Source organism: Danio rerio, chromosome 6 (genome assembly GCF_049306965.1).
Source record: "Danio rerio strain Tuebingen ecotype United States chromosome 6, GRCz12tu, whole genome shotgun sequence".
In the NCBI taxonomy this organism is placed as follows: Eukaryota; Metazoa; Chordata; class Actinopteri; order Cypriniformes; family Danionidae; genus Danio; species Danio rerio.
In genome coordinates, this window is record NC_133181.1 from 33,905,996 (window position 1) to 33,927,164 (window position 21,169).

Sequence of the window (21,169 nt, forward strand, 5' to 3'; positions counted from 1 at the left end):
TAAACAATCGCTCCATCAGGCTCGCACCATTCACGCGGCTCTCGGTCCCGCCCAGACTCGTCAGCGATACTAAGCCAACCAATCACAGAGCTTGCGCTACGCATCGTTGCGACGTGTAGTTACATTTTTTAAAAGGTGCACGTCAGCGATGCCGACGGCCACGGCGAAGGGCTATGCGTCAGCGCCGTAGCATACGCCGGCGTTTGACGCAGAAGTATAAATCAGCCTTAAGCCAGCAGCACACACACAGCTCTCACCCAAGCTTCGAGCTTCTGCTTACCTTTGTCTGAATGTCTGAGATGAAGTATTTGAAGCCATTTATACATTACGATGACGAAATGTAAGATAACGCCAGGCCATTTTCTGTGCATATAATCATTGTATATGATTTATCCGTCCTTGACATTGCAGCCATATTCAAGCAATAGCTTTAGTAATAGACAGACATATCTCATAAACAACCATTTAGCTGTGAGCATTTTCTCAGATTTCTCATCTCAAGAGGGGATTTGCAACTATAAGTTGTAACTGTAACAGCACGTGTGCTTTGTGTTTTATTTCATCAGCCTCTCAACTGTGCTGAGGCATAACAAATAAAGGAATATGGTTTGAGCAGGCTCTAATTGTGACTAATGTTTTCCACAGGCATCTCACCTTTGTGCCACAACCTGTTTGCACTCTATGAAGAAAGCCAGGATCTCTGGTATGCTCCAAATCACGTGTTCAAGGTCACAGATGAGACCAGCATCAAACTTCATTATCGCATGAGGTGAGAGATCACAACCAAATAGTGCTTAATCTCCCACAATCTTTTTAACAGTAACACTTCACTTTCAAAAGAATGATAATAGTCTTTCACACCAAAATTCTGGAAAAAAAGAAGAAGTTATTTTTCAGTAGAAGTTTGTTGGGCACATTCATGGTTTCCGCTACATTCGTTCTTCCATGGCAGGGCGCCACGCCAAAATTGATCCCGCTACAGCTACATTGCAGCTTTTCATTCAAAACATTCAGTCGTGTTTTTTTTTTTTTTAATACTGGGTTGTAATTGCACCAAAACATATTAAAATGTTAGTGAATTATGTTAGCGTGACCCTTTCTGTAACCGTGGTAGTGCTTTGCGTTATTTGTTTGAACCTTTAAGGCTATGTGTTGATAGACTAACTGGCTGCTGCGTGATGCGTGAGGTGAGCAAACAACGTATAGTCGTTTCACTTCAGGATGCATTAATACCGCTCTGTAGGTCTATTGGAGACGTTCATAAATATTCCTAGCAAATCTAATAAATGTTGGAGACATACTTGTTATATGAACGCACTACATCGCACTTCAGCAGCGTTTGAGAGCGCACAAGAAGATCTGCGCTTGAGCAGTGTATATTTGAGGGGGCGTGCAAGACGTTTTGTGCTCGAGCAGAGGAAATCGGCGCACAAGCAAAGAGATTCGCATGCTCGCATTGGCTATTACATAAATGCGATCTTGACTTGTAATGCTGCACTCATGGCATTTGTCATAAAAATAACGGCATAGGTGGTTGGTAGATCTGTGTAAAAAAGGCCTGCCACCACAGCTGGAAAAAATCCTAGAGGAAACACTGACATTTGCGCTTTAAAGTTTGTATGAGAGAAAAATAAAAGGTTATTTACTTAGACCACCTTGTTTTTAGCAATGTAAAACATGGAACTACATCTCAAACCTGAAGTAGGAAATGATTGTGTGCTTTTAAAAATTGTAAGTCGTTGGGATAATTAGGTAAAAATAAATGCATTTTATAAGACAATGAAAGTGTTTTTTGACCTTACATGCATATCAGCCTGTTGTTGGAGACCCCCAAAACCAAAAATATGACCTTTTATAATGCATAACAGGGGCTCTTTAAATGTAATTTAAAAAACCTAGACATTTTAATCGATTTAGTAAAGATTTTAAGTTGATCATGGAAGAAATGAGCATGAATCCTGTGGTATGCCTTGAACAGACCTGCTACAACCTTAAAAAAACAGCTTGGGTTTCTATCATGACAAATAAACAAACAAACCTGCTAACATCTGACATTGTTTCAGCTCTCTCCTCATTGCGAAAGACATTTAAAAGTTTACCAAAGCAAAACATACAATCCCCTGAACTTCCCCTTTTCATAAGTGAAACTACGATAAGAGGCAACTACAGTATTCAAACCAAGGATTTTGTACAGAATCGCTCTCTCCCTGTGTGTGAAGCTTACCTGTTGTGCACACAAACAGGTTATGGTCAACCTTTGTGCACTCTCTCTTCCTCTGTGGCATAGTGCACTCTTTTCTCACTCATGCTGCTTCCTGTTTACAATAAGCTTTCTCTCGCGTGGCAGTGGGGTGGTGTAGCTTTTCTTTTTCTTTTTCTGTTGATTGTTGACACATGCTGCACACCTTATTTACCATATGCTAGTATATTTACATAATATAAGCCTTTGTTATAGTGCTGTATGTACAGTTTGGCATGTTGTTGTTGTACTCTATCGGCTCCTGTCATCGTGGATTTATGATAGCATTCATGATCATAACACACTTGTGTGTGCATATACACCATAATAATTTTTGACTTTGGTTTACTTTTTTTTTTTGCATTTCTCTTTTTAAAAGGCATACATGGGATTGCATTTTTTGCAATATAATATAATATAATATAATATAATATAATATAATATAATGTAATGTAATATATTATAATATAATATAATATAATATAGTAGAATTTAATATGATATAATGTGATATGATATGATATAATATAATGCGATATAATATAATATAATATAATATAATATAATGTGATATAATATAATATATAATATATATTATATGATATAATGAAATATATTGTGATGTAATGTAATTGGGGATGCTTAGATCAGCATTTTTGCAGCCAATACCAAGTACCGATTTCTTGTCATGGTGATCGGCCGATACTGAGTACCGATTCTGATGCTTTAAGATTTATAATGCATAAAGCCCATTTTCAGTCAAAGTATGATACTTAAGCTTAAGTCTTAAGTCTTGATGTCTCAAAGAAGTTTGGAGCGCATATTTAATACATAATTAGTTGAAATGCACACATATTAGACCAATACTTATTTAATAAAAGGAAATAAGTCCATAAACTACAGCTTATTACAATGCGGATATTACAATAAGTTATATTATTAAATATTCAAGTTAAAAATATATACATTTCCATTTCCCTACTATTTTCAGACAGGATTTAATGAACTTGCAAGATTGTTGAAAACACAGAACATTAAGTTGTGAAATGTAAAAAGATTTCAGTTCTTATTTTAACTTGTAAACAAACATTTGTGATCAGCCAGATTGGCGAGTACCGATCGAGTCAAGAAATGTGATTATCGGCCGATACCGATCTCTTAGATATAATATGATATGATGTGATGTGATGTGATGTGATTGATACAATACAAAACAATAAAATACAATATAATATTATATAATATAATAGAATATAATATAATATATATATAATGTGATATAATACAACACAATACAATATAATATAAAATAATAAAATACAATGTGATGTAATGTAATATAATGTAATGTAATTGAATATTTTGTGATATAATATAAAATATAAAGTTATTTTACCTTGTTAAATAATCACATTTTGTAAAATTTTTGGTTTTTCATTTTTAGAATAAATAGAATATTCTCTTAACGATTAATGTAAAAAAAACTACCACTTTCATTTATTTACACAGGTTTTATTTCACAAACTGGCATGGAACCAGTGAGATTGAGTCTCCAGTTTGGAGACACACACTCAGCAAACAGAAAAGTGTATTAAACAGTCAGAAGACCACCGAGGGAACACCTCTACTAGATGCCGCATCTCTTGATTACCTGTTTGCGCAGGTAAGTGCAGGAAACACGTTAAGCATCAATTTCATGATTGTCCAAGTCTCTATGACAGCTTTGAAGTAAGCAATGAATATGATCTATTTTTTGCTACAAAGGCGTTGTGATGTGATGACTATTCAAACACTCTTTCATGTGGTTTCTGTTGTTGTTATCATGTCATCATGTTGTTTGTTCTCTTTGTACTCTATGTATGTAAATGTGTTTTGGTGCACTGCTGTTTATTCAACCCTCTTTGGGATGGTGTGTAAACTAGTGGCTTTTTGTTTTTTGTGCATTTTAGGGCCAGTATGATTTCCTGAGAGGTCTGTCTCCTGTTCGTCCAACTCAGAATGATGAAGAGCATCATGAGATTGAGAACGAGTGCTTGGGAATGGCTGTTTTAGCTATTACCCATCATGCCAAGAGCAATAATTTGCCATTATCAGGAGCTGGAGCCGAGACAAGGTGACCTCACAAATCCTGATGTATTTACATTATACAGCAATAATAATAGAATGGCCTATTGTATTAAACTATTGTCATTTTTTGTTATGCAGACTGCTATGTCTGACTGATCAGAATTATAGCTCTAGAGATCTGAGTTAAATACAGTTGAAGTCAGAATTATTAGCCCCCCTGTATTATTAGCGCCCCTGTTTGTTTTTTTCCTCAATTTCTGTTTAATGGAGGAAAGATTGTTTCAGCACATTTCTAAGCATAATAGTTCTAAAAACTTATTTCTAATAACAGATTTATTTTGTCTTTGGCATGATGACAGTAAATAATATTTTACTTGATATTTTTTAAGACACTTCTATGCAGCTTAAAGTGACATTTAAAGGCTTAACTAGGCAGGTTAGGGTAATTAGACAAGTTATTGTATAACAATGGTTTGTTCTCTAGACTATAGAAAAAAATAGCTTAAAGGGGCTAATAATTTTGTCCCAAAAATGGTTTTAAAAAAAATAAAAACTGCTTTTATTCTAGCTGAAATAAAACAAATAAAACTTTCTCCAAAATAAAAAATATTATCAGACATACTGTAAAAATGTCATTGCTCTGTTAAACATCATTTAGGAAATAATTAAAAAATAAAATAAAAATCAAAAGGGGGCTAATAATTCTGACTTCAACTGTATGTTTGCTGTTATCAACAATCAGTTTTCCAAAGATAATTGTAAGAAATAACTGGGGTTTGTTCATGTATTTATGCTTAAAAGGAAGTATAATACTGGTTTAATACAATTATAAAAGTGCATTGTCTGCCAAAACGGGTTTATTATCAGTTGCGTAAATGTTTTAGGCACCATTTGAACTTAGGCACCATTTACTCACTCTCAAGTGGTTATGAGTGGTTCTGATCACCTAAAATATATATTTTGAAGAAAACGAAAAACCTGTAATCATTGACTTTCATTGTAGATAAAAAACAAATACTATGGAAGTTAATGGTTACAAGTTTGAACATTCTTCAGTTGAATTTTCAGTTTTGGGTGAACGATCCTTTAAATCACTTTCAAACAAAGCGAGTTCACATGCTGATTGAACTTGAGCAAAATATTGTGCTCCTAATACAAAATATTGTGTAACCTTTCAACCCTTTTCTTTCTGTCTTTAGCTATAAGCGCTTCATTCCAGATAGTCTGAACCGCACCATTAAGCAACGCAACTTCCTCACACGCATACGCATCAGTAACGTCTTCAAGAATTTCCTCAATGAGTTCAATAGCAAGACCATCCAGGACAGCAATATAGGTCTGTATGACCTGAAGGTCAAGTATTTGTCCACTCTCGAGACGCTGACTCAAGGAGTGGGTAGGGAGATTTTCAAGCCCAAGAACCTAAAAGTAACGGGTGAGAGTGAGGGATCCCCAGCACAGATGCTTCCCTTGGGGGACAACGGAATGGGTTATGAGGTGCAAGTATACGGAACTACTGGGATCTCATGGAGGAGAAAGCCCGCACCGGTGAGTTTGGGGCTTCAGCTTTTGTGAACCTGCAGAAGTATATCACCAAATGCTTTTATTCTGTAAGAAATGTAACCATTTTGTTGTCTTGAATGTTTTTTTTTAATAGAATCAATTGATATTGAAAGACAAACCCAAATCTAAAAAGATCAAGGGCGACAAGCAGTGGAATGACAAAAAGAAAGACAGCGGATGGACGCTTTTCTCCGACTTTCATGAAATAACCCACATCGTCATTAAGGACTGCTGTGTCACCATTTACAGACAAGACAATAAAACCATGGTACTTTTGTCATATCACTGAGATTTTAGAGAGTTCATTAATTTTTTTCAAACCTGTATGATTTTATTTTAATTGTAAAACACAAAAGATGACCTTTTAAAGTATGCTGGCAACCAGACAGTTGAAGGTGACTAGATCCCCATGCCAATGGGGATCATCAGCAGTTACCAACATTTTTTTGTGTTCAGCAGAAGAAAGAAACACTTACAGGTTTGGAACTGGTCCATGTGCTGATGTATAACAATTTTTTTTTTTCAAAATGGAAAAACAAAAAAAAAATTAATTTATGCCAAATTTGAATCTTCTCGTGAATATAAATATTTATTTTGGATTTCATCACATTTGGTTTTTACGCCCAAAATGAAAATGCGATAACATCAAAATGAATAAACCACTTTAAAATGTGTTCTCTGTGTATGTGGGAATTACCCCCCCCCTCCCCAAAACCACTACCTCCACCACCATGCGCTGATTGGTTGACCAAACTTCAAAAAGTACGGTCCTCAGCTCGTTGTCAGATTTGCAATGTTTTCTTTTAAAAACTAGCAAGTGATAGATTTTTGGAATATTTTTTGAGACGCCCCTTTTTGAGAAAGGGGGTGAAAATTCTGCCCATGCAGATAACAAAGTTTATTCATTCATTCATTTTTTTGGCTCAGTCCCTTTATTAATCAGAGGTCACCAGAGAGGAATGAACCGCCAACTTATCCTGCATATGCTTTAAATGGCGGAGACCCTTCCAGCTGCAACCCAGTACTGGGAAACATCTATACACACAGACACACACACACACTATGGCCAATTTAGTTTATTCAATTCACCTATACCGCATGTCTTTGGGCTGTGAGGTAAACGGAGCACCCAGAGAAAACCCATGCCAGTATTGGTAGAACATGCAAACTACGCACAAATGCCAACTGGCCCAGCTGGGACTCGAACCAGTGACCTTCTTGCTGTGAGGCAACAGTGTTAACCACAGAGCCACTGTGTCACCCAAATTTTATTTAGTTACTGTTTATTTATTTTAGTTTTAAACACATTTTCATTTTGTGTGTAAAAACAAAATAAGAAAGCAAATAATAAATTTTTATTTTTGTGAGAGGGTTCAAATTTGGAGTAAACTTTTGAAAACTAAAAAGAGAAACTCAGACCGAAACCCCTTAAAGGAGAGTCAATTTTCATTTTTGGATGAGCTGTCTCTTTAATAAGACAAACCTCAATGCTGTGTCCTAACCAGGTGCAATACACCTCATGCTTAGGCTGTTTGTATGTTCATACTGAACATGATTAGTCAGCCAATCAGAACATATTTCATATATTTTGTGTCTAGTTTCATGTCTGATTTTAGACTAGATTTAATGACACGTATATCTGCATGCCCAGCATATCAGTGTTTTGCAGAAGGTAATCCAGAAAATGTCGAGTCTTTTGTTGTGTTGGCTGCAAGTTAAGAAAAAAATGCATCACCTGGTCAGGATATTGTATAATACTTCCATACACCTGATGAATAATTCTCATGTGATCCAAAATTTTATCTTCTTTCTTTTCCAGGAGTTGGATCTGTTTTATCGTGATGCAGCCCTGTCTTTTGCTGCACTGGTGGACGGTTACTTCAGATTGACTGTGGATGCCCATCATTACCTGTGCACTGATGTCGCCCCCTCATCGGTAGTCCAGAATTTAGAAAACGGCTGTCACGGACCTATCTGGTATGATGACCATAAGGAGACTTTAGTTTTAGGCACTGAGAAATACAAAAATGTAAATGTGTACAAAACAGTTTAAAAGTTGCGGGTAAATTTTTTTTTTTTCTTTAACAAAGGTTTGGACACTTTTATTAAACTAGCATACATTACATTTATCAAAAGTTAGCATTCCCTTTAGATTTTTACAAAACTTCTAGTTGATCGAAGAATCCTGAAAGTCTAGTATAAACTTGTATAGCAGCATTTCTAAAGGATTATGTTTGTCACTGGAAAAGCATCAATGGAGTAAATCACAATTAAATAAAGCAATTAGCATTTTTCTTTTCAAGAGCATAAAGTATTTTCCTGATCCAAATTTTTGATATTATACACTACCTGACCAAAGTCTTGTTGTCAATCCCAATTGTAAGAGAACGCATAATAACTTGACTTCTAGTTGATCATTTGAAAAAGTGGCCGAAGCTAGATTTCTTTTGAACTGCATCCTGCGCATACTGCGAGAGATTAAGAGATTAGATGGCATCAAGACATTTGTACTGCACATTACATTACAAACCACAGGAGAGGGCAAAGTCTTCAATGGGATAGCATTCCTTCTCATGCTTCAGCCTCCACATCAAAGTTCTTGAAAACAAAGGAGGTCAAGGTGCTCCAGGATTGGCCAGCCCAGTCATCAGATATGAACATTATTGAGCATGTCTGGGATAAGATTAAGGAGGAGGCATTGAAGATGAATCCAAAGAATCTTGATGAACTCTGGGAGTTCTGCAAGAATGCTTTCTTTGCCATTCCAGATGACTTTATTAATAATCTTATGTGGGTCATACACAATATTAATTATTTTTCAACTGCACTATGACTTTATATTCTATACTGTACATTATTTTAGTTAAGTGACAACACTTTTGTCTAAGCAAAGTCAAACATTACTGTCCTAATTAAATAATTAAATATCAAGGCATGATCATGTTTTTTTAGGTAAAATAAGCGTAATCTAGAAGTGTTTGGCTTTTGTACAAGCCAATTCTGATACCAAATCATCAAATAGAAGTTAAGTTATTATTTGTTGTTCCTAAAACCTGGATGGGCGACAAGACTTTTGTCAGGTAGTCTATATCACAAGTCATCAAACCCTGTTTAATAATAGTCAAACATTTTAGAAACATCACTATATTAACTCGTATGTAGACTGTGGAGTCATATTGTTTTAACAGTTTATTACCGTTCCTTTTTGCCCTGTATTAGACTTTAACACACCTAAAAAGTGTATTACAACAACTGCTTTAAAGATTCATTTTGATACTGATTTTGTCGGTTGTCTCTACAGCACAGAGTATGCCATTCATAAACTTCGACAGGAGGGAAATGAAGAAGGAACCTATGTGCTGCGCTGGAGCTGCACAGAATACAACTTTATTATCATGACGGTTGTCTGCATTGAGGTACCCCCCTCCCCTTCCTCCCATAAGTCAGTGATAAGCACAGTTGGCGTAAACGTTTCTGTGGAATCCATAAAGTGGGATTCGAAAATCTGTCATACATGTCTTCCATGGTCTGGACAAGTCTTGAATTGCCCAGATTCTCTTGTGGTATTCTTTGTAGGCAATCAAGAAAATCTGGTTTTTATACTACACTTTTCCTGACCATGACAAGTAGTTTGTGTGGTAAATCACCCTGATTATCTGTCAAGTAGTGCAAAACCCCATTTTGGCAGTGAATCAGTATGAAAGCACTTCTAAAGGTTCACTGTGAATAACAATTAGTATCTTGCCTTTTGTTGTAGCTTTGAATAAGATTTTGACCCAGATTAGAGATGACATCTGAATCGCAAAAAATCAAACAATTGTCGTTGTACAGCGGCACAGTTAAACCTAAGTGTAACTCTTTGTAATAAATTAGGCTCACACAGTAATAGAATACAAACATACTTACACACACACACACACACACACACACACACACACACCAAAAAAACTAAAATACAGTGGTCCCTCATTAATCTGGGGAGTTATGTTCTAAACATAACCCGCAATAGGAGAAATCAGTGTAGTCTTCTTCATTTTTTACAATTATTATAGATGTTTTAAGGCTGTAAAACCCCTCACTAGACACCCTATACACTTTTCTTAGACAGACAATAACATTTTCACACTTTTTTTTCTTGTTTAAACACTCACAAAGTTCAAACCTTCATAGAAAAATAAGTCCAGTATTATAGAATGAAACCAAAGATCAAAACCTGTTGCAACCATTCATCGCTGTCAGCAAAAGGTTCATAAAGCTTTTCAGCTTTTGTACAGATAATGTTTGCATCCAGTGTAATGTTCTTTTTCTTGCAGTCACTGATCCACAAAGCTAAAGCAGACTCCATCCTTAATGGGGTCTCACAACGGATGCACTGCGCACATGACATTTGGAAGTAGGACGTGCACATTTGCATGTTGTTTAAAAGGAAATTATTCAGGTGGCATGGCAGAAATATGAACAGTGTCCTGTCAAATATGACAGTTGCTGACTTATGGCGCCGATTTGCGTACCTTGATAAAAACCCATGTTTATAATTTTAAAACGATTGGTGAGTTGTGGTGTGACACATCTGCTATGCTACCACCTTTACAGTGGTCTTGCTGCGGACTGTTACAACCCTTTTTGCATCCTTGTTGAAACTCACACCACTATTGATAGAAGATTTATGTTAATTTGGCAAGCTGAACGCATTCAGTACTGTACAGGAGACCCGGAGGAGATTGATTGACAATGATCTGCAGCCAATCAAGACACAGAACACAATGTGCTGTAAAAAACATGTCAAATTGCAGAAAAAAAATCTGCAAAACTGCGAGGCTGTGAAAGGTGAACTGCGTTATAGTGAGGGTCCACTGTATACATGCAAACAAGCCAGCAACTATACAAGCAGTCTGATTAAATGGGCATATTGCTCAATGTCAAGGATATGTGCATTAACATTCCAGTTTATAATGTAAACAACTGACAGAATACCATGTCATTCAATCTGTGAGAAAACTACGTTGGATTTGTTACACATACCTGATCAGAGACTGATGTACTGTTTTCTTTTTTTCCAGAAACAATTCCCTTGTTTTATAATTCATAACAAGCAGATTTGAGTTTTACTAACAGAATGTGTATGAGCTTGTTTAATGCATAAATGAAGGATACGCATGTCATTATAAATAGTAAAGGCTTTCCATACATTTATAAATATTATCAACACAGTGTACAATGTTGCAAACCTAAAACCTCTCTGCCAACCAAGAGTCAGTTAGAGGATATCTGTTTATGGCCACCTAACATTTGTTTAACAAATTCTGTTCTTTTCCATTCACCATTGTACTCATGTGCTATTTCCATTGTCTTTATTTCTTTTTGTGCTTAATTGTTTTTGCTTGTGCTTATTTAGCTCGACCTGTGTGAATCCAGACCAGTTCCCCAGTATAAGAACTTCCAGATTGAAACGAGCCCTCAGGGCTACAGACTGTATGGGACAGACACATTCAGACCCACTCTGAAGGAGCTGCTGGAGCACCTGCAGGGCCAGTTACTGCGCACCGACAATCTGCGCTTCCAGCTGCGCCGCTGCTGCCCACCACAACCCAGAGGTACAGATATTCTTTCTGCTTGATCGTCCGCTTGGTAAATTATATTTTGTGCATTGAGTAACGCAAATAATCTATACATTTAGATCCCTCTTTCATAGTGGACATTGCATCCATTATTTTTAATTCACTCATCCATCCTGGTTTGATTATCTAGGGATGTTTAATTTGGATAATAGACAGTATTATACATTGTCATTGGATAATGCAAATAATCAGTCTGTAAATTGCACTATTTAGTTCATTCATCTATCCGTGACTAATGAATCTACCCATCCATTTTTCTTATATGTCCATTTATCACTGTTATCTATCTGTCACTTTCATCCATCCATCAATCTATTCATCGATCTGTCACTTTCATCCATCCAGTCATCCACCACTGTCATTTATTCATCTATCCATCCGCCACTCTTATCCATCTATCCATCCATCGGTCACTCTCATCTATCCATCCATCTATCCGTCACCATCATCTATCTATCCATCCATCCATCCATCCATCCGTCACTCTCATCTATCCATCCATCCATCACTGTCATCCATCCATTTATATTCATCCCTCTGTCACCTCCATTTATCAATCTAGCCTGTTTATCTATACTACCATAACTGCTGTTCGTTTGTTCGTTCATTAGTGTCAATATTCATTCATTTATTCACTCATACATCTGTCCATTTATTAGTGTCAATGTTCATTCATTCATTCATTCATTCATTCATCTGTCCATTCATTAGTGTCAATGTTCATTCAGTCAGTCAGTCATTCATTCATTCATCTGTCAGTTTGTTAGTTCATTCATTGATTCATCTGTCCACTCATTAGTGTCAATGCTCATTAATTCATCCGTTCATTAGTACCAATGTTTATTTATTCATCTCTCCATTTATTAGTGTTAATTTTCATTCATTCATTCATTCATGTTAATTTTTACTAGTTAGCTTTATTTTTGCAGGGAGAGTGGAATAAAGTTCCTCTTTTTTCATTGCATCTGTAGTATAAAGGTGTTTTTAAACGTGGCCTGTTCTAATAGCTTTAGATTTTCACAAAGAAAATCCCCTGAAATGTTCTTATTGGAACCAGTTATGCACTGCAGTCATGACACATGGTTTTAGGTGAATCATTCTCTCTCAGAATGAAAGTGAAATTGGAAGTCATCGCTTTTTCAGCAAATACAGTAAATGAATTGTCAGGATTTTCAAGCATTCAATGGATCTTCCCATTTATTGAATGGATCAGTGTTTTGTTTTAATGGGGATGTTTGGAAACTCTGAACAGTCATGATATTGTGGTTTGTCAAGTTCGCTATTTAAATTTGTTTACTAGCCTTTTTTTGTCATTTTGTAATTGCTACATAGAGCAGCTGTTGAAATTTCAGGTGACAATTAGATCTAAAGTGCAAGAATATGAATGTAAATAAGGGCTGGTAGTGTAACTAGACTAGGAAGCATAATAAAATCAGTTGCATCACTGCTCTGAGTAAGTGACCTGGTTAAGTAATTAGGATTATCAGGAATTAATGTACCTTAATGAAGTAATTAATTGGACTGTGTTTTGTGTTGGTAATTATTGGTAAGCACAGGCCTACTCCTAGGCTTCAGAGGGCTTTGAATGTCGCAAGTCCACACAAAGTAACTCATCGGCTCTGTCTGCTAACTGCTGCAAAAAATTCTTTAGAAGTGATCATTTGGAGTTTTACGGAAGTAAAGTAATTTCGAAACAACACAAGGAGGAGTAATGAGGGAAATGACAGTAGCTGTGTATATTTTCACTCTCAAAGCAATTTGGTCGAATGCGTTTTCGACTGCTTTTGGAAGTTAACAGCTCTCAACATTTTAGACCCCATTTACACCTGTATTTAGCACCATTGGGTTATGATTGTGTTGATGAAAATGCGTCTATATTTAAGGTAAACAAATCTTTACAAACATCATTAAGAGTTTTGTTTGGTTTAAGCAGACAGAGGAGTTTTTTCTATCACTTTATTGGTGTTTCTAGTGTCATTGCTCTTTGGAGAAGTAAACAACATCAGCATGCACGCACATGTCATATCCTCGCATGACCCCGGCAGCTGTGTGGCTGGCAGATAGTAATTGTTCAGTCTCATTTTTCAGACAATTCCGGATCCTTTATCCAGCTAACAGTCAGTTAGATCCCCATGCTGACCGAGTTACATTTTCATGAGAGAGATTTACACGCGTATCTGCATGCCAATGAGAATGCGGAGTCTAAAACAAACTTTTTCATCACATCTGCCAGTTGCCGATGGATAAATGACAAGATTAGTGTTTTTATTGTGATTTCAGTGAGCTAGTTTCCCTCTTTACTCAAACAGGGTCACAGGAAATGTTTTTGTTTCAAGATGAGAGATAATATTGTAGTTAATTAGGATTTTTTGGTTATTTCGGTGCATATAAATCCTGAGGGAGTATTTTTTTTTCTTCCTCCAGCGTTTTTAGTATTAGCAGTTATGCAAAAATCTTATATTAACGCAAGATTAAACATCAGGAATGCGTTTGTTTTCTTTGTGAAAGCACACAAGTGACGTGAATATGCTCTTGTTTACATCTAGTCTTCTAAGAGTACATGCTGAGGCATCAGTGGCGGGCAGGAAATAGTAAATGCGGTTTTCCGTTGTTCATATCTCTTAATCTGTTCGATCTACATAGATGTATAAAAACAGTGCTGTGTAGGTCTGTATCCAGGTGATGTCAGCAAGTAGACAAAAGACCAGCTGATGCTGCAGAATGAAGATCACAACACGCATCTACTGATATAAAAGAAATTGTAAATTCTGCACACATAAATCACTAAATTCTCAATGTTTTTGTCTAGTTAGTAACATGCTTTGTTGAACTATGTACTGCATTACTGCATGACTTCCTCTTCCCTGTTCTCAGTATATGTGGGGGTTGTTACCATTTCTGCGCATCTACACTTAAAGTGATAGTTCACCCAAAAATGAAAATGTACTCGCCTTTAAGATGTTCCAAACCTTTTAGAAGTTTCTTTATTCTGATGAACACAACATAACATATTTTGAAGAAAGCTGGAAACCTGTAACCACTGACTTTCACATAGGTGGGAGAACAAATAGCTACTATGGAAGTCAAAGGTTACAGGTTTTTAACCTTCTTCAAAATCTTCTGTTCAACAAAATGAAGAAAGGCAAATTGGTTTGGAACATTTATTAATTCATTTTTTTTGATGAACTATCTCTTTAAAGCTGTAGATCTATTCAAAATAAACATCTCTAGACAGTCAAGATATTTATTTACATGGGTTTAATAGGAGGATTTACTCCAAAAATGAAAAAAAACTCTATCACCTATTATTTCTTTCAACTTTCTTTTTTGAGTTTGTTTGGCTTGTTTTTTTTCTGTTGAAAATGGTAACCATTGACTTCCATAATCTTTTTTTTTTCTTTTTTCTTTGAAAGTCAATGTTTTTTTTTCTTCCTTTGACTTCAACAGAATAAATAAAGTCAAAGTACCATACATACATATTGTGAATGGTCTCTTTAAGGTTTTAGATATATTCAAAATGAACTTTTCTAGAAAATCAAGATATTTAGTGTATATCCAAAAAAGATGCAGAAGGTGCTACAGGGGTACAAACAATATATGGTAGTTGCTTGATGCTTTTATATAATCAAAAAGCTTGTCAGTCCAAGGCAATTGAACAAATTGTGGAAAAAAATAAAAAGTCTTTATTTACAAGGTTTAAAGAAATGGTTCACCCAAAAATTTAGAACAAATGTCATTATTTACTCTTTCATCACTTATTTCAACTTAGTTTTTTCGAGTTTGACTTTTTTTTACCTGTTGCACACAATGGAAGATTTTCTGAAGAAAGCTTGAAACTGGTAAACGTTGACTTCCATAATATTTGTTTTTTCTGTTGAAGTCAGCGGTCACAGGTTTGCAACTTTCTTCAGAATATATTCTTTTGTCTTCAACAGAAGAAAAAAAGTCATAAAGATTTGTAATAGTTAGTCAATTTTTGTTTTTTGGGAGAACAATCACTTAATTAAAAAGATTAAGCCTTAAATTAACCTTCATCACAAGTCTACAAACACACAGAGAGTCCATTCAAACTACCAATTCTTATTCTGCTAATAGATGTGTTTTGTATGTTACTCATTAATTACAAATTCTGCTTTTTTTGTCCTGCAGAAATTTCTAACCTATTAGTGATGACCACAGACCGAGAGCCTGTCCCGCAGAAAAAAACTCAAGTCAGCCAGCTGAGTTTCGACCGCATTCTTAAAGAGGAGATTGTACAGGTGATACTTTTATGGAGTTTGATGTTTTCAAAGTCATTTTAGCATGGCAATCATTGATGCTATTATATACTTGTCATTTTTTTGCTCCCCATTACACTGGTTTTATTGTTGTATTTAAATGTATAGCACATATAATATAACATTAGTGTTTGAAAACAATTTATCTCAATAAATTAAATTATTCTACTTTTAATGAACACTTGAAGAACACTGTTTAAAAGTGATAAACATTTGTTATCAACTTCTAGTTTGAAATGCAGATCTTTTGAACTTTCAATTTATTTAAGTAATCCTGAAAAAGCGATTTACAATTTTAAATAATCAGACTATTTTCATCGTTGTTGACAATAAGAAATGTTTCTTGAGCTGCAAGTCAGCATGCAGTATTAAAATAATTTATGCAAGATCAAAATTCTCTTTTGTCATCACCAAAATGAGCCACATTTAAAAATCTATGAATATAGAAAACATTTGTTTTAAATTTAATAAAGTGACTATTTTTAGCTTTTGCTTGAATTAATGCAGCTTTGGGACATATAAGAGACTTCTTTCAAAAGTATTGACCACAAACAAACAATGATAATGTGTGTTGTGTTTAATGTTTTCTTTACTGCAGCCAGTTTGATTTTAATCACTCATACTATCCAAATTTAACTGTCTATTCCAAGTAAAATATGAGGAAATTTCACTGTAAGTAATTATGCAGTGTCTGTCCTTGAAATGCCCAATAAAGGGATGGTTCTCCCAAAACTGAAAAATTTGTCAATATTTACTCACCCTTCACTTGTTTACAACCTATTTGAGTTTCTTTCTTCTGTTGAACACAAAAAAATGCATTTTGAAGAAAGCTGGGAACCTGGAAAAATGTACTTCCATGGTATTTGTTTTTCCTACTATGAATTTCAATGGTTACAGGATTTCAGCTTTCTTCAGAATATCTTCTTTTTTGTGTTTAAGAGAAATAAAGAAACTGTTTTGAACACGCATAAGGGTCAATAAATGAGGATTTAACTTTCATTTTTGGATGAACTGTCCCTTTAAATAGTCACCTATACTTTTAGAGATATTGTCCCCCATCTTATCTTGTATGTGACGTTGTCTTATTTAGGGTGAACATTTGGGTCGAGGCACAAGGACAAACATCTATGCTGGTATTCTGAAGCCGAAGAGTGATGATGAAGATGATCTGGGAGGATACTCGCAGGAGGTGAAAGTGGTTTTGAAGGTGCTGGGCTCAGGACATAGAGATATTTCTCTGGTAAGAAGAGCATCTAGAAATACAAAACCTTGTCACGACCAAACAAGATGATCGTTTTCAGAGATTGTGATATTTTATTTCTGACTTGTTTATTTATTTTTATTTTTTGCAAGTTTTGGATAAAAGTGCCTGTTTTATCATAAAAAAAAGATTAGACAGCTATCTCTAAACAAAACAAGACATTTGTAAACATTAGAGATGTGTTTCACTACAACTCATTCTACAACAGAAAAAAAAACATAATTTTAGAACTATTCAGAAAAGAAAAAATGAAATAAAACAAACATGTTGTAGTGACAGTCACTCTCCGTATGCATTTTATATATCAAATTTAAAGAATATTAAATATAAATATAAAGTCCTATTCAACACAAATATAAATGTAAACACGTTTTGCATTCATTTTATTATGTTGAATAATGAAAAATGCCTGAGTTATATTCTTTACACTTTACTTTAAATCACAATTCATGCTATTAACAGACCTTTAACAAAGCTAGCAATGTCCAGTAATAAGGAGTTATTTTATTATAGCTAGTAATAAACCGTTAATACAGTGTCCTAATAATAGGCAAGCAATAAACAGGGCCAGAGAGAATCTGTGGATATTTTTTGTAGTTTTTGCACAGAATTATTTGTTGTAAGACCAACAAATATTAACTTGACTTCTAGTTGATCATTTGGAAGAGTGGCAGAAAGTAGATTTCTGTTGAACTGCATCCCGATCATCACAAATACTGCCGAAGACCTATTGGAACCTGCATGGACCTAAGATTGTCACAAAAATCAGTCAAGTTTGGTGAAGGAAAAATTTTGGTTTGGGTTACATTTCAGTATAGGGGCATGCGAGAGATCTGCAGATTGGATGGCAACATCAACAGCCCGAGGCATCAAGACATTTGCACTGCCCATTACATTACAAACCACAGGAGAGGGCAAATTCTTCAGCATGAAAGAGCTTCTTCTCATACTTCAGCCTCCACATCAAAATTCCTGAAATCCAGCCCAGTCACCAAATATAAACATTATTGAGCATGTCTGGGGTAAGACGGAGTCGTTGAAGATGAATCTAAATATTCTTGATGAACTGCAAGAAGGCTTTTTTTGCCATTCCAGATGACTTTATTAATGAGTCATTGCAAAGATGTATGGATGCAGTCCTCAAGGCTCATGGGAGTCATACACAATATTCATTTTTTTCCACTGCACTATGACTTTATATTCTATACTGTACATTATTTCTGTTATGTGACAAGACTTTTGTCTACGCAAAGTCAAACCTTACTGTCCTAATGAAATAATTAAAAATCAAGGCATGGTCATATTTTATTTTGGTCAAATAAGTGTAATCTAGAGGCCTTTGCCTTTCATATAAGCTACTTCTGATACCAAATGATCAACTAGAATTCAAGTTATTATTTGTTGTTCCTAAAACTTGGATAATTGACAAGACTTTTTGTCAGGTAGTAATATATTTATTTACATTTACATAAGTAATTAAATACTTTGAATTTTGTGGAAATATATGTATGGGCTTAGTAATTGTTTTATCCTATCATTTATTTCAAATAGAATGGACGGTTAACGCTGTTATAGTTGCGTAACTTTGTTTATTAACACAACACATAAGATCAGTACTCTCCGGCTCGTTAACGTCAACAACTCGTTTTACACGATACAGTCCGTACTGCAACAACCATCTTAACAGTAATAAGCCAGTAGCTAATACCATGAATTGTGACCTAAACTAAAGTGTTACCAAACACTGTAATTGTGGCTAGGGGTGTGAATTTAAATTTAGTTTTCACTGTGCTAGAATTCTCTTTATCTGTGTGTCTTTTTAAAGATATAAACGTATATCTGTTTACCTTGTTCTCAGGCATTCTTTGAGACCGCTAGCATGATGCGTCAGATCTCTCACAAACACATCGCCCTGCTCTACGGAGTGTGTGTGCGTCACCAGGAGAGTAAGTACCCTACTTTGAAGACAAGTAGTTGTTGTGTGTAGAACTATTGGCCTTTTTATTCTGTTAAGTGATTCTGAATATGGTAGATGTTACATTTAGTGATATTAACAACAAATGGATGTCCTTTTATAACTAATTGACACTCACACCAAGCTATCAGGTGCCTATTGGGTCATCAGTAAGCATTGGCTGGTGAGTTTTTTTGCTGTATGTTCTGCACACTAATCATTTTTCAATGTGTGAATATATTCATAACAATACAAGTGCTTCAATGAAAGTGCAAAACATTAGTCGTTTTAAAACGGTAAGCAAGCGCCTCCTAGTTTATAGTTTATAAATATTCATTCCTAGTTTTGATTTCCCTTTTTCTGTATGAAATATAAATATAGACTTAAAAAACATGTTGATGTAGACAGCTAGTTCCTCTCACAAAGGTGCTAACTTTGCTGTCGCCTTTGCGTTATGTTCATGCAGAACTATCTAGCTTTTTAGCTAACATAGTCAGCTTTTATTGCTTTTTCTTCTGATGTGTCAGGGCCCTTAAAGACTGCACCGAATGAAACGACTAGAACATTTGCTTTTCTTTTATTCTATTCAGTCTCTGGAGTTTTTTATGGCAAGTGTGAGAAATAGGTCATGATTCTTTTACTCCGTTTGCTGAATTGTAAGCAACAGTCACTGATGCGTTAGTAATTTATTAATCTACAAAGAGATCATAGACCAATTGTCATTCTCCAGCTGAGCGTGTTGATCTGACACACTTGAGTTATCATTTCGAAAAGAAAACATTTCCCTGTTGCTCAAAATCACAGACAAAAAAATCTAGCAATAAATCGTAGCTTGCATGATAAAGAAGATGGTATTCCCACACATCAGTCTAACAGGGAAAGCCTTTGTTTTAATCTTCCGTGACATGAAATGCTTTTTGGTGAGCAGGAAACAGCAACATAGAGCTACATTTGATTGTTGAGAAAAGCCTTCAGGTTAGGTATTTAAAAGCAAGCTCCAGTTCCTGCTTCGCTGAGCAGCACGGATTAATACTCTGAGGATAACCGCTCCTGCACACGCAATGGGTGTGTCTAGGTGTTTGCCCACAGCTATTTGCATATGTGAGCTGGAACCGTGTTTGTATGTCAGAGAGGAAGGAGATTTGATAACGGTGCTCATTTACATGAAAGAACATGCGTCTCTTTCCCGGCAGATATCATGGTGGAGGAGTTTGTTCAGTACGGCCCTTTGGATCTGTTCATGCGCAGGCAGACCACACCTCTGAGCACTGCATGGAAGTTCCAGGTTGCCAAGCAGTTAGCCAGTGCCCTCAGCTATCTGGTAAAAAAAATGCACACAACCTTACTGATGCTTTACTAATAATGGAATGAACAGGCTAAAATCAACATTTCTCAAAGTGCTAAATGCAAACAAAATCTGGTGTTGGAGGTGTATGTAATAGAAAAAAATTAAGCATTTTAAAAGAGAAGTTTCCCTGTTTCTGAAATGAAAGCTATGGATTGCAGAAATCACACATGAGCTTCACGTGAGATACATATTTTGCAATCACAAGTTAAAATCACATGTGAAATGTGTGGGACATGTCAAATGTAGGACTAGAATATTCTCATGGGAAAACTATGCGATCGTATGTAGGCAAATAAGGACATATAATATAATATAATATAAAATAATATAAAATAATATAATATAATATAATATAATATAATATAATATAATATAATATAATATAATATAATACAATGTGATACAATGTGATATAATATAATACAATGTGATTTAATATAATATAGTATAGTTTAATCTGATATAATATAATGTGATATAATATAATGAATATAATTTATTATAATATTATATAATATAATTTAATATTAAACATTAATATAAGTAAAATTATTAAGTAACTTTTAAAAGCATTGAAATCATTTAAATTATTCAACAATATTGTTACAGTAACATTTTAGTAATTTCTTTCATTTATTTCATTTAATCTAATTAAATAAATACTATTACTACTAATAAAAATATACTATAAGTAATTGCAATAAAATTTCCCCCCAATTTGTTTAGCCTTTTTGAAAAAAAAAAAAAGATATATATATATAACCTTATAAACCTAAACCTATCTGAATCATACATGCATGCATACATACATGCAATTAAATGCCCTGTAATTTTTTTTAAAC

The 21,169-nt window shown here is 34.9% G+C and overlaps 1 protein-coding gene across 2 annotated transcripts in view; it reads left to right on the forward strand.

Moving 5' to 3' along the window:
* Positions 1 to 21,169, forward strand: part of jak1 (Janus kinase 1) — a 58,321-nt gene that overhangs the window by 22,145 nt on the left and 15,007 nt on the right. For both annotated transcript variants that reach the window (NM_131073.1, XM_073952572.1), the window contains 12 exon segments: positions 646 to 769; positions 3,749 to 3,902; positions 4,189 to 4,352; positions 5,506 to 5,854; positions 5,964 to 6,137; positions 7,689 to 7,846; positions 9,171 to 9,285; positions 11,265 to 11,463; positions 15,637 to 15,746; positions 16,855 to 17,004; positions 18,884 to 18,971; positions 20,173 to 20,300. In NM_131073.1, coding sequence (NP_571148.1) covers positions 646 to 769; positions 3,749 to 3,902; positions 4,189 to 4,352; positions 5,506 to 5,854; positions 5,964 to 6,137; positions 7,689 to 7,846; positions 9,171 to 9,285; positions 11,265 to 11,463; positions 15,637 to 15,746; positions 16,855 to 17,004; positions 18,884 to 18,971; positions 20,173 to 20,300 — 1,913 coding nt within the window.